Genomic DNA, 15,234 nt, shown 5'->3' on the forward strand with positions numbered 1-15,234 from the left:
AGTTATCATCAACTATGCCTCCAGTCAACTAAATGAAACCTCCATGTACCTAGCAACCAACATAGCAACCATTAAAACTAAGCGTTTTTGACAGTTTCCATAGCAACCAACATGATTATACTACAGTAACTTCTTTATTCCTGATAGTGGGCACCATGGATACCCTAGCAACTACTGTTTCAAAATAAAAGTCCTCACTAGCAAGTTAGCATTGTTAGCATGGTTAGCATAGTTAGCATTGTTAGCATAGTTAGCATTTTTAACATAACTGCTAAAAATGATTAGCTAAGTTAGCTAATCAACCTGGTTAGCATTGTTAACATAGTTAGCATTGTTAACATTGTTAGCATGTTTAGCACAACTGCTAAAATGATTAGCTAAGTTAGCTAATCAACATGGTTAGCATTGTTAACATAGTTAGCAATGTTAACATAGTTAGCATTTTTAGCATTACTGCTAGAAATCATCAGCTAAGTTAACTTATCAACCTGGTTAGCATTGTTAGCATAGTCAACATTTTAGAACACCTGTTAGAAATCATTAGTTAAGTTAGAACAGGAATGTTTAAGCTTTAAAATGTCTACCTTAACACCATCAACTCTCTTTAAACTATGCAACCACCATGTTTACCCTAGCTACACCTTAGTAGCCATATCTACATTTTTTTGCACTTTCATGCACTGGTAATTCCTTGGAATTGCATTTCTAGTTATTATTCTTCTTCTTCTAACGCACTTAATGGAGCTTCAACCGTTTAACGTAGAAACTTCATTCAAACTGCGCTGCGTAGGTCTTACTTAGGCCATCCGGGCTTTGTATTTTTCAACTTTGTAACTTTTATACTTTTTAAACTATTAATTAATTAAAATGACAATTTCCCCATAGACTTAACATTGTGATTATGACATCATAATAGGGCAATCAGAATCTTCTGCCAGGTGGCCAGGCCAGCTGCAGCAGCTCTCTCTCTCTCTCAGGCTTTAAGCATACATTCTCTGTGAAGACTACATATACCTGTTAAACTGTTTCCTCTGTCCACAACTGTTTCAAAATAATAGTCCTCACTGCAATAATACACTATTAAATCATTTAACCATTGAAGCTACTAATCTATTTAACTGTTCAACCATTCCCACTGTCAGTTATCATCAGCCATGCCTCCGGTCAGCTACATGAAACCTCCATGTACCTAGCAACCAACATAGCAACCATTAAAATTAAGCGTTTATGACCGTTTCCATAGCAACCAACATCATTATACTGCAGTAACTTCTTGTTTCCTGATAGTGGCCACCATGGATACCCTAGCAACAAATGTTTCAAAATAAAAGTCCTCACTAGCAAGTTAGCTAGTTAGCATGGTTAGCATTGTTAGCATAGTTAGCATTTTAGCATAACTGCTAGAAATGATTAGCTAAGTTAGCTAATCAACCTGGTTAGCATTTTAGCATAGTTAGCATTGTTAGCATAGTTAGCATTTTTAGCATAACTGCAAAAAATCATCACCTAAGCTAGCTAATCAACCTGGTTAGCATTGTTAGCAAATTTAGCATTGTTAGCATAGTTAGCATTTTTAGCATTACTGCTAGAAATCATCGGTTAAGTTAGCTAATCAACCTGGTTAGCATTGTTAGTAAAGTTAGCATTGCTAGCATAATTAGCATTTTGAACATAACTGCTAGAAATCATTAGCTAAGTTAGCTAATCAACATTTTAACATGAATATAAATCATTAGTTAAGTTAAAACTGGAATGTTTCATCTTTAAACTGTCTACCTTCACACTATCAACACTCTGTAAACTATGCAACCACCATGTTTACCCTAGCTACACCTTAGTAACCATATCTACATTATCTATCTATTTTTGCATTTTCATGCACTGGTAATTCCTTGGAATTGCATTTCTAGTTCTTATTCTTCTTCTTCTAACGCAGTTAATGCAACTTCAACCGTTTAACGTAGAAACTTCATTCAAACTTTGTTGCGTAGGTCTTACTTACGCGATGTGGGCTTTATATTTTTCAACTTTGTAACTTTTATACTTTTTGAACTATTAATTAAAAACTATTCAAATTTCCCCATAGACTTAACATTGCTCATTATGACATCACGGCAGCAATTAGAATGTTACGCCAGGTGGCCAGTCCAGGTGCAGCAGCTCTCTCTCTCACACTGGCTCTCTTGAGACTACATTTTCTGTTCCCCTGTATCAACTGTATCAACATAAGTCTTCCTAATTCCATCCAACTTTCTATCCATTCATCTTCTTCAAACCATTCACTCATCCACCCATTCTAAACAGTCTGCCTATCAACATCAATTAGACGATCTACATTCAACTTTTAAACAATCTACTCTGTCTCAGGCTTTAAGCACACACTCTGGCTGTCTTAAGACTAGCCAGTTAAATTGATTACACCTGTATCTGTATCCACTACTCTCAGTAGAGAGCTGTGTCTCTCCACTCTACAAGAATATAAGGCACATTCCATCCAACTCTCTATCCATTCATCTTCTTCAGACCATTCACTCATCCACCCATTTAACTGTCTATCAACATCCATTAAACTCTCTGTCTATCAACACTAATTAGACTACATTCAACTTTTAAATTATTTACTCTGTCTCAGGCTTCAAGCATATACACTCTGTCTCTCTTAAGACTAGCCAGTTAAACTGATTACACCTGTATCAACTGTCAGTTTCTCTGGCTATAAGCATACAATCTCTCTGAAGACTACATATCCTGTTAACTGTTTCCTCTGTCCACAACTGTTTCAAAATAAAAGTCCTCACTGCAATAATACACTATTAAATCATTTAACCATTGAAACTACTCAACTATTGAACTGTTCAACCATTCCAACTGTCAGTTATCATCCACTATGCCTCCAGTCAACTACATGAAACCTCCATGTACCTAGCAACCAACATAGCAACCATTAAAATTAAGGGTTTATGACCGTTTCCATAGCAACCAACATGATTTTACTACAGTAACTTCTCAAGTCCTCAGTAGCAAGTTAGCTAGTTAGCATTGTTACCATAGTTAGCAACTTAGCATAGCTGCTAGAAATGATTAGCTAACTTAGCTAATCAACCTAGTTAGCATTTTTAGCATAACTGCTAGTAATCATTAGCTAAGTTAGCTAATCAACCTGGTAAGCACTGTTAGCATAGTTAACATTTTTACCATAACTGCAAGAAATCAGTAGTTAAGTTAACCAATCAACCTGGTTATCATTGTAGTTAACATTTTAACATGAACAGAAATCATTAGTTAAGTTAGAACTGGAATGCTTCAGCTTTAAACTGTCTACCTTCACACTATCAACTTTCATTAAACTATGCAATCACCATCTTTACCCTAGCTACACCTTAGTAGCCATATCTACAGGTATCTATTTATACCTTTTTGCATTTTCATGCACTGGTAATTCCTTGGAATTGCATTTCTAGTTCTTCTTCTAACGCACGCAATTCAGCTTCAACCGCTTAACGTAGAAACTCCATTCAAATTTTGTCGCGTAGGTCTTACTTACGCGATGTGGGCTTTGTATTTTTCAACTTTGTAACTTTTATACTTTTTAAACTATTAGTTAAAAACTATTACAATTTCCCCCATAGACTTAACATTGCTCATTATGACATCACGGCAGCAATTAGAATCTTACGCCAGGTGGCCGGCCACCTGGGCACCAACTGTCAGTTTCTCTGGCTTTAAGCATACAGTCTCTCAGAAGACTACATATCCTGTTAACTGTTTCCTCTGTCCACAACTGTTTCAAAATAAAAGTCCTCAATGCAATAATACACTATTAAATCATTTAACCATTGAAACTACTCAACTATTGAACTGTTCAACCATTCCAACTGTCAGTTATCATCCACTATGCCTCCAGTCAACTACATGAAACCTCCATGTACCTAGCAACCAACATAGCAACCATTAAAATTAAGTGTTTATGACCGTTTCCATAGCAACCAACATGATTATACTGCAGTAACTTCTTGTTTCTTGATAGTGGCCACCATGGATACCCTAGCAACAAATGTTTCAAAATAAAAGTCCTCACTAGCAAGTTAGCTAGTTAGCATGGTTAGCATAGGTAGCATTTTTAGCATAACTGCAAAAAATCATCAACTAAGTTAGCTAATCAACCTGGTTAGCATTATTAGCAAATTTCGCATTGTTAGCATAGTAAGCATTTATAGCATTACTGCTAGAAATCATCGGCTAAGTTAGCTAATCAACCTGGTTAACATTGTTAATAAAGTTAGCATTGCTAGCATAATTAGCATTTTTAGCGTAACTGCTAGAAATCATTAGCTAAGTTAGCTAATCAACATTTTAACATGAATAGAAATCATTAGTTAAGTTAGAGCTGGAATGTTTCATCTTTAAACTGTCTACCTTCACACTATCAACTCTCTGTAAACTATGCAACCACCATGTTTACCCTATCTACACCTTAGTAACCATATCTACATTATCTATCTATTTTTGCATTTTCATGCACTGGTAATTCCTTGGAATTGCATTTCTAGTTACTTCTGTTGTTTCATGATGTTTTGGATCTGATGTAAGTTCGCATCATCCAGGCAACACAGCACAACAACGCATTTATTTAGCGTCATCTCCCTCCCCCTGCAAGTGCTGACATTGCCCCACCCCTCGCGGCTCCTACTCGGGTCTAGTGTGAACACAATTGACCCTTCCAGAGCCACGCCCTAAAACCGCCACAGGCCAATCGTGGCTTAGCAACCTGTAACTAGGCAAGCAAGGCCTGGCAAGCTTTCGAGTTTTTGCCATGTTAACCTATGGAGACTGCATAGCCTGTGGGCCATTAAGGGCATTTATTTGGATGTGTGGTGCCCCCAAACACGTGAAATCACGGTGAAATAACATGTTGAACTATAAAGACATGATATAGTTTGAAATACGTATTTTTCTAACTTTAAATTTTGCATATTGCGTGATATTTCCATAACCGCGAGATACGTTTCACGATGGCGTCAAAAAGTTCTTAACAGACATTCAATGAGACGTATGTATAGCCCGTCAGCAATTCTGTCTAAAATAATACCTAGTTGAAGTACCAATCATGTTATGTTGTCAAATATTGACGTTTTGGAAGTATAGCTTAAAACGTTATGCTAGTTTTGTCCCCCGCCCGTTTCATTCGTACTAGCCTGGAGGAACCATCGAAAACAACGCGTACCTTCGACTTTTGCTTAAATAACTCATTAACGGTTTTGTTCAGAGCTGAAAATGCAACTGTAGTTGACAGAAGACAGATGTAGCTCGCTAGTGACCAAATATGAGCTTTCAGTGTGGTGCGATGTCTTTGTAAATTACATTTGTTTAAAAAATCCTGTGTCTCCTCCATTGTAATAGACGGGCAAGGTGCGAAAGTTTGACAGGCGTAGCAACAGTAACTATGGAGGGCGGGACTTCTGGAAGGGTCAATTACCCGTATCTCACTCGGACATAAAGCTCATGTGGGAAACGTCCGTGTCGTGCCTCTACCGGGTAAATATGTCCGGGTAACTTCTAGAAGTTAGGTGGGAAAGGGACTTGTGTGTGTGTGTATGTGTGAATGTGTGTGTGTGTGTGCGTGCATGCACGTGTGTGGGTATATATATATATATATGTGTGTGTGTGTGTGTGTGTGTGTGTGTGTGTGTGTGTGTGTGTGTGTGTGTGCTGAACTTACCCTCCACATAAGGTCCATCTCTGGGGTGCTCTCTCACTCTAAGGCAGCTGCCCTCCGTCAACTTCCTGCCCAAGAGGTCTCGCACGCGCTCATTGTAGATCTCCAGATAGCTGACGGAGAGGAGAGGGGAGCAGTGGGGAGAATACAAAGCTGTCCATGACACATGGACTAGGAATTAATCACACCAGATATTATCTCAAAGTGTCTCTGAACTGTGCAGTACTAGGCATCTCTTGAAGCTTTCCGTCAGGCTATCTTTTGTGTGAAGTTGGCTGTTGAATGGCCTATTCAATGATTTCCTTGATGAAAAGTCTGTGAAAAGCATCAGCGTGGCAAGTTGAGGAGGAGAGAGAATTGGTGATAACATAACAACAAGTGTGGGCTAATTGCTCAATTATCTGATAGAGAGCGAAAAGTGACATAAAACGTCCCGTTTTGAATCGAGTAGGCATTAAACAAACAGCTCACACACTGGCCTCGTCAAAGCATGTGACGTAAACGGATCTAATGGCTCAACAGAGACATAACGTCCTCCTCAGCAGCCTGCTGCCTCACACAGCCACTCTGGACAGGGTGTGTGTGTGTGTGTGTGTGTGTGTGTGTGTGTGTGTGTGTGTGTGTGTCAGTCACTGGGGCTGATACGGCGGGTCTCCGGAATCTAAAACACTCGATGTGATGACTCCCGCCGGGTGGCGGACAGACACAGCAGCGAGCGAACGGACCCAAATAAACCACAGAAAGAAAATAGCCTGCGTAGATAGAGAGAGAAATAAATAAAAAAGGAAAAAACTACCAGAGCAATCCAACAGAGTGTTCATTAGAGAGTGAGCAGTCAGCTGCTGGAGAGGAGAGGAGAGGAGAGGAGAGGACAGGAGGGTCCATTCCTTTGGGCGCTGTTTCCATAATGTCATCGGTTTTCACAGCAAGGGAAGCTAGCTAGCTGAGGACGGCTAACCCACCCCATACCCCCGCCTCTAACAGCCCCCCTACCCCCGCCCCTGACAGCCCCCATACCCCCGCCCCTGTTACTGTCTGTATCATCAGAGGTCATCTGGGATTGACTCCGGGGTGGTGCAGAAGGCAGCCAACACATTTCTGGACGTTTTTTAAACCCGGTGCCAGGAGCGGACACGCCAAGCCAAGCCCAGCCGAGCCAAGGCTCACCTGCGGTGGGGGCGGGAGGGGCAGGTGGGCCAGTGGGTGGGGGGTGTTATGGCTGACGGATGCACCGGTGGAGGAGACTGTGCCAGGTGTCTACCGTGAGGAGTGAAAGAAAGAGAGAGAGAGAGAGAGAGAGAGAGAGAGAGAGAGAGAGGGAGGGAGGGAGGGGGAGAGAGAGAGAAGTAGAGAGTGCGAGAAGTAGAAAGTGAGAGAAACACAGAGTGAGAGAAAGATGGGTGATGATAGAAAGAGGGGGAGAGAGAGAGAGAGCACGCTATTTGGCCTAGCCGTGCTCAAACGGATGACCTCCCCTCTCGTTTGTTACCAATTAGAGTGAGCTGCTAAATAAGAGTGCCCCTGAGAACAGACAGGCTGCCAGGAGAGCAGAATAATCGAGAGCAAGAGCGGGAGAAAGAGTGGAAGAGAAAAAGAGAGCGAGAGAGCGAGAGAGAGCTCTGCAGGCAGCTTGTGGAGGTCTTTTCTGACATTACCCTTGAGTAGAGGTAACGGAGTGCTCATGCTCCATTTTTCCTCCACACCATCAGTCGGAAAGGCAAAGGCTTTGATTCATGTTTTCTGTCAGACAGGTTTAAAAAACGGATTCCTGGCCAGCGGAGATGAACATCCATTCCTCTCCTGACCCCAAACTGTAACGTGGACGTACACCACTGAACTTTCCGGTGCCCTCTCCTCTCCTCGCAGACCGCTTCTGCTTACCTGACTGACGTGTGGAAGGAGGTATGGTCAGTCTGGGACAGTCCTGTGATCTGGCTGAAGAGGCCTTCGCAGATGCGAGGGGTCAGTCCAACATCATCCTGAACAAACACACACAGCCAGGAATCAGAGCACCACAACTGCTTTGGCAGGAGGACGACTTCTTACGGCACAACTCTACCGAATCTGGAATTACAGTCTTGTAACTCTAAACCCTTAATGTGTGCATACAATAGGCAGTAGGCACCACACTGCTCAATCATCCCTGTGTTACCACTCAGGAGCCCTGCAGGGTCTTTTATTGCCTTTACGTGCCTCTGCCCTTACACCAAGTATATTGCCACTTTTACTACTCAAGATGTTAACCGTAATAGACCCAAATGGGATTTTAAAATGTCGGAGTCTAATCCTCTGACTCTCCAACACCTGGCAGATGGCAGAGGGGGATATTTAGATGGAGGGGTGTGGAGAGAGCCTGGACAGTTTGTCCTGTGCGGCTCTGAGAACGGAGTACACGTGCAGGGATTGAACAGACTAGCGTTCTGTTTTCTTTACATAAAATGATATATATGATATCATAAAATGGTATAACTAATATACTTTAGTAGATATGTATATAAATCTGTATCCCCTAACAAAAATAATGTAAAATTGTTAAAAGCCTACACAAAAACAGCCATTTATGTTCATCCCAACATATCTTTAAGTATTATTATTATTATTATTATTATTACTAATATTATTAATATTATCATTATTACTATTATTATGTAGAACAAAATGTCTTAAGTGTGGGCACTGAAGGACTAGGGTGTTGAGGTAACCTGATCAAATGAGAGATAAATGTTGTGGAGGAATGACTTGTCTGAGGTCACACCACTACCTGAGGTTTACCTGGGACCCAGGTGAGTCATACAGTAATCAGAGACAGCTGGGAAATCAGAAGCAACCCAGATGAAGGCATGGGAAACTGAAAACTGTACAAAAGGTCACAGAGACCTGTCTCCAGCTCTAGCTGAGTCAAGTTCATTTACTGACAGCTCAGCACACCATATTATGACACATACACAACTCTTTTACACCTTTCTCGTTCAATTTGTTTGAAAATAAATTCAATGCCCTATGAGGAACGGCCACTGCAGAATGGAACAGGGTAAAATACATAGGTTAGGAGGTAACAGGCCACTAGTCTCTACTCTATGTTCATCCCAAACACAGAATATGTCTATGCTTTCATTTGCTTTGACAGAACCATCTTAGGAAAGCTACAACAGCAAAACACACACACACACACACACACACACACACACACACACACACACACACACACACACACACACACACACACACACACACACACAACCACACAAACACACAACCTTTGTGTGACATCATGTAAAGTTGGAATTCTTCACGGCACCTTGCTCTGGGCATTTCTGTTGACAAATTGCAACTATTCAAATGCTAAAGTCCTGTGTACCAGCACGAGGGAGGGAAAGAGAGAGTGAGGGAGGGAAAGAGAGAGCGAGGGATAGACAGAAAGAAAGAAAGAGTGAGAGAGTCAGTCAGGTGTTCTGTCGTTTTATGATTTGTGTGGCTCATCTTCTCTTAATTACCATACGGGAGCGAGTGAATATTAAGAAGGACTGATTCGATTATCAAGCGCCGTTGACAATGTGCTTGGCGTGATGACCTTGCACAAGTCTCCCGGTACACAGGCAGAAATCTCATTAGCTTCACAGGGCTCCTGTTCACTCTGCATTGATGGGGGGGGGGGGGGGGGGGGGGTGCTGCTCTCATCACATTTTCCGATTAGCGGTGGAGAAATGTGCATGGTAGGGGGAGACAGAGAGAGAGAGAGAGAGAGAGAGAGAGAGAGAGAGAGAGAGAGAGAGAGAGAGAGAGAGAGAGAGAGAGAGAGAGAGAGAGAGAGAGAAAGAGAAAGAGAGATTAACAGTAAAGATGGAGCCCATCTGCAGCCCATAGAGGTTAGGGGACCTCATCACTCTCTGCCTGTGCTACAACCCCAGCCCAAAGAGAAACAGAAATGAGAAAAAGAAAGTGCCAGACAGAGAAAGCACAGATGTGAGATCAAGTGTGTCGATGTACATCTGTGTGTGTGTGTGTGTGTGTGTGTGTGTGTGTGTGTGTGTGTGTGTGTGTTAGTGTTCAGTACATCTGTGTGAGTGTATGAAATCAAGTGGGTTAGTGTATGTCTGTGTGCGTGTGTGTGTGTGTGAGTGTATGAGACCAAATCTGTTAGTGTAGGTCTGCGAGTGTGTGTGTGTGTGTGTGTGTGTGTGTGTGTGTATGAGATCAAGTGTGTTAGTGTACGTCTGTGTGTGTGTGTGTGGGTGTATGTATGTGAGATCAAGTGTGCTAGTACATGTCTGTGTGTGTGTGTGTGTGTGTGTGTGTGTGTGAGAGAGAGAGAGATCAAGCCTGTTAGTGTACATCTGTGTGTGTGTGAGATCAAGCGTATTAGTGTACGTCCCTGTGTGTATGTGTGTGTGCGAGAGAGATCAAGTGTACTAATGTACATCTGTGTGTGTGTGTGCGTGTGTGTGTGTGTGTGTGTGTGTGTGTGTGTGTGTGAGATATCAAGTGTGTTAGTGTACTGTATGTCTGTGTGGGTGAGCGTGTGTGAGTGAAATACTGTATCAAGTGTGTTAGTGTATGTCTGTACGTATGTCTGTGCGTGTGTGTGTGTGTGTGTGTGTGTGTGACCATGTGTGAGGGAGAGAGAACAAGAGTGAGGCACTGTATTCATTTGTGTGAGAGAGACAAAGAGAAAAGATAATAAGACTGTGAGAGAACCAGAAATAGAAAATAGAGACCACAAGTGTGTGTGCATGTGTGTTTGTGTGTGTGTGTGTGTGTGAGAGATGTGTGTGTGTGAGAGATGTGATAATAAGTGTAGGGGTTTATGAAACACACTAGCCTGCATCTGCAGACTTATGATTGAAGGGAACAGACAGTGATGTCGCTCTGAAGACCACAAGGGCCTTCAACACTAACCGCAGTGCCCATCATGGTGTATGACTTCCCGGAGCCAGTCTGTCCATAGGCAAAGATGCAGGCATTGTAGCCTTCAAAGGCTGCCTCCAGAACATCCCGACCCAGGTCCGTGAAAACCTGCCAAAGGAAAAGGGACAAAGCCTGATCTTAAGGGAGCCGTCGTAATGGGAGCGCACACCATTAGAGCTCTGTAGCACGACGAGCCCTCCACATAATGAGACAGCACAGAGAGAGGAGATGTGAGGGGTGAGGTGTGTGTGTGTGGGGGGGGGGGGGGGAGGTGGGGGGGGGGATGAAACATGATGAAAGAAAAGAGACAGCCAACGTGTAGCAGAGGAGTGACATGGGTTGCACTCCTCAGCATCTCGCCGCGTTGGGCTGCGACACGTATACGCACACGGAGCTCCTCAGAGGACATTTTGTGCCCTGATTGACACGTCGCCATGTTGCTGCCACTGCTGCTGCTACTGCTGCAGCAGAGTGACCTGAGAGCTTAAATCACACTGCCTAATTAGTGACAGCCCCTGGGTGGCAAGCCAGACTCCACACACACAGCCACACACACACACAGCCACACACAGCCACACACAGACACACACAGACACACACACACACACACACACACACACACACACACACACACACACACACACACACCCTGAGGGCTGATGCCGCCGCCCGCACATCACAGTTTAATCTGTCTGGCCCAGGAGCACAGACTCGAGGCCATTACTGCCATACAATGGGACATCCACATCTGATGGTTTGTAATTAAAAGTTTGGAAGCAAGTGGAGCTGCAGTACTGGCGGAGAGTGGCAACTTTGCGATGGAGAGACCTCCATGCATCAAAGACATAACAACACAGGCACTCAATACAGCATCGATATGTATAATATGCAAGCATCATTTTGAGGTACATTTTGAGGTACATTTTAAAGTCCAACCTGGATTGCATATTGACATTCTGAGAACAAACCCATTATACTAAAAAAAAAAAAAAAATATTTACTGTTGAGGTGTTATCATATCCTGAACCTTCCATTTACCTGAGAGAAAAGAGGCCTGAAGACTACATGCTGAAATGATTCGGACCCAAAAATAACTGCTCAAGATATCTCATTTAAGATGTTATAGGGTTTCCAAGCAAACACTTTTTTTGTCACATACAGCAAACATCTCCTTACTATCCACTATAGACCTGTTCTTTGAATACACTGTTAAAAAAAATGTGGTCTCTGTGGACAGCCCAGCTCCAAAAACGGCAACAAAAACAACCTGGTCCAGCCTGGACAATAAACATGACAAACTGTTCGGGCCAATCTCCGACGAGTCGCACATTCAGGAGAGTTTCAGTTGCAGGGGAGGGAGGGGCGAGCTAGCTCTCTGTTTTGGTTTCAACGCCAACAGAGGTGACGTTAACATCGCTTAGAGCACCTTTAATCTGACATTGAATGACCACATTGTGTTCTTCTTCACTGAAGAGAGGAAATATACATCATAATATAAATATACATACTGTACATGTTGAATGATTTTTCAGAGTATGAAACTCTTCATACCTTATCTTGAGTTGCAAAGTTGGAGCTTTTTGCATTGCTGGAGTCATAAGAAAAGTCATAGATGAATGACTTTGTCTTCTCTTCTGATATATTCATAAGAATATCCTGCAAGGATAAAATAAAGAAATGTTGCAAACGGGATCATGACAAACAACCACATTTGGCAATGTTCAACTGAAGAGTACTCTACTCTGCCAAAAAGGAGACATAGAATGGAAACTATTGTTGTCTTGGTTTTGATGAATTAGGAGAGGTTGTGCATAACCAAAGAGCTATCATGAACATGAGGCATGGTTGTGCCCTCCTTCATATGAAAATCTTGAACTAGCCATTAAAAAAGGGGCGAAGTAGAACAAAGCCTACTTGTGATGTCAAATATCCCAAGGCCATTGAAGTTCTATTGTGGTTGCCAAATAAGGCGGCATTTAGTCAAAAGAACCATTTCAATACCCAGCCGAAATATAAGGTTTTAATTGGGCTTGAATTGCAAATTGAATATTTTTCTATATATATAATCAAAGTTGAATATATACTATTTTACCATCAGAGAACACAGTACAATACTCAATTCATCCATTCTATGTCCTCTTTAAAAAATAAAGACTTCAAGGTAGAGCAAAGTGGCAGGTGACAAGGAGACGGCTGCAAAACTGATGGACTGATTAAGACCAAAACTTTTTGATGTGAATGTTTGAAGTGTCAGATAAAAGAGATGACTCACCTTAACATTGAGGATAGAGGTCTTATTTTCCTCCATACGAATAATGACCTTAGAAGACAAGTCCTTTTCTCTGTGGAATGTTCAGAGATCATGTAGGCCACCAAAAACAACAACAACAACAACAACAACAACAACAACAACAACAGCGACAATTGAATAAACTAATAACATACCACATATAAGATGGGCTATTTAACAACAAACACCAGCATATAAAACACTGACATAGCCTAAACAAACAAAAACAAATCAATAGGCCTAGAGCCTAGGAAATTGGTGTGGGCACTCTGTGACATTTTTCTTTTGTCAGGAAGAAAAGTCTGATGCATGTTTAATTTAATCATTAACTTTAATTTAAAAAAAAAAATCCCAGTTCACCATCTCCAAAACTAACAAAATATTGAGTAGGCTAACATAAAGTGTTGATTGGATTGGACATAGGCCTAATTGTATGGTCAACTGGTCATGGTTAACAAATAGAGCTAAATAAAGACAATATCTGAAATGAGCGTTGATTAGTGTTGACAGACATTTGCTGTAGGCTTGAAACTAAGCTATTTCTCATTGGAAGACGAAGGTACAAGGTAGACAGTTGAAATATTTACAGCAATTGACGCTGCTGACTTTACAAGTTGCGATGTAACTTAACTGTATAGGCCATCACGATGACGTTGTCGAAAACAAAGCAAACTAGTCAAGTAGCCCAGACTACAATCACACAAAGCTACAATCCAATTAGTGTGTTAAAAACAAAGATGTCGTTGAGTTATGGTTGAAAGATTACTCTAGATTACAAACCTCTTGTTAAGGGGTCGAACTCGGACTGCCACCCGTACGCACACCATCGTTATTTCCCAGGTGTTGGACAGAACTATTGGACAAAACTATCTATAATCGTAATAATCAGGGCAACATGCAGTACATGTCAGACTAGATTGGAAAACAAATATTATCCAGAGTTTGTCAAGCAACCGGATCTGAATAAAGGCTTGCAGTCTACACAACCTCCAGATAGCCTATGGCCCTCAGTAAACTTCTGCAAGCTTTTCATATCATATGATCCATGCGTCTACCTGATGTGTTGTGGTCAAACCCGACGCGACTGATGAGTGAAGCTAAAAATCCACTCCCCTCATATGTGGAGTTAAGTTAAACCTATTTGTTTTACTGTCTATGAGTTAAACACTATAGATACATAGGCTAGACTGCTTGTTTATCTCGCGTGGAGAAGCCCGAGTTACCCTTTGCCCCTTCTTGCAGGTGTAGCCTAGTAGGCTACCTTTCAGTTGAGAAGTCCTCGAATGGTTATTTGACACGTGCTTAGGTTTGAAACAAATATCTGTCACAGTAGCCCTACAATTTCCCCCCTCTCTTTTCAATTGTGTGACCTCAGTTCAATATGGCTAGTTTAATAACACGATTATGCACCCGAGATGAACTACGGTATTGAACAGGCAGTACGCATAGCCTACAGAGGAGGAAATGTCATAGCCTGCGGAGGAAATGTGATGATACTCTGCCATCCAGTGGTTCTGATAGGAAACTGGCTTAGAAGCAGTTGCCATCCATTTACAAGGGTTGTTTTATTGGACACACCTTATATTATATTTTTCCAAATGTTGCCAAAGGTGGGACACGTGGAATTGTCAGTGTTCTTAGAGCTCCAACAGTGGTGATCTCACCTGAGAATGTTCTCTGCCTACCGCAGACTAATTGATGCATCACATCTTCAATTTCAATGAACTTCATTCGATTTGCATTAGGCCTGCTGCTAGGCATCTTGCAATAAATAATCTGAAAATAGATCTATTCTAGAATGATTACAATTTGCTGTTCAAAAACATGATGCCTAAGCTCTCGATTAGAAGTGAAGGATAACACAGCAAAACAGGCAATGAGGACTCCTAATTAAGTCAAAGATTCAATAGATGTTATCTGCTTTAAATATTAGAATACGTTTGGGTGGATGGCCAAGTATAAATGAGACAGGCTTGATCTCTACAGTAGATATACTTTTAAAGTATTTTTATTCAAACTAATCAAACTAATATGTACCATAATGAAATTCCCATTTCACACAAATAAGGACAAGTATGTTCATCCGTTAAGATTATTTATTGTAAACATAAACACAAACAGGCAATGAGGACTCCTAATTAAGTCAAAGATTCAATAGATGTTATCTGCTTTAAATATTAGAATACGTTTGGGTGGATGGCCAAGTATAAATGAGACAGGCTTGATCTCTACAGTAGATATACTTTTAAAGTATTTTTATTCAAACTAATCAAACTAATATGTACCATAATGAAATTCCCATTTCACACAAATAAGGACAAGT

The 15,234-nt window shown here is 41.5% G+C and overlaps 1 protein-coding gene across 1 annotated transcript in view; it reads right to left on the reverse strand.

The window, feature by feature from the left end:
• Positions 1-14,058, reverse strand: part of kif16bb (kinesin family member 16Bb) — a 73,130-nt gene extending 59,072 nt beyond the window's left edge. Inside the window, exons 1-6 of the mRNA XM_062519202.1 lie at positions 13,692-14,058; positions 12,894-12,963; positions 12,173-12,277; positions 10,613-10,729; positions 7,598-7,695; positions 5,720-5,829 (exon numbers count right to left, since the gene is read on the reverse strand). Coding sequence (XP_062375186.1) covers positions 5,720-5,829; positions 7,598-7,695; positions 10,613-10,729; positions 12,173-12,277; positions 12,894-12,963; positions 13,692-13,738 — 547 coding nt within the window. The 5' untranslated portion in view covers positions 13,739-14,058. The remainder of the gene's footprint in view (positions 1-5,719; positions 5,830-7,597; positions 7,696-10,612; positions 10,730-12,172; positions 12,278-12,893; positions 12,964-13,691) is intronic.
• Positions 14,059-15,234: the final 1,176 nt, after the last annotated feature.

Source organism: Sardina pilchardus, chromosome 18 (genome assembly GCF_963854185.1).
Source record: "Sardina pilchardus chromosome 18, fSarPil1.1, whole genome shotgun sequence".
Taxonomy (NCBI): domain Eukaryota; kingdom Metazoa; phylum Chordata; class Actinopteri; order Clupeiformes; family Clupeidae; genus Sardina; species Sardina pilchardus.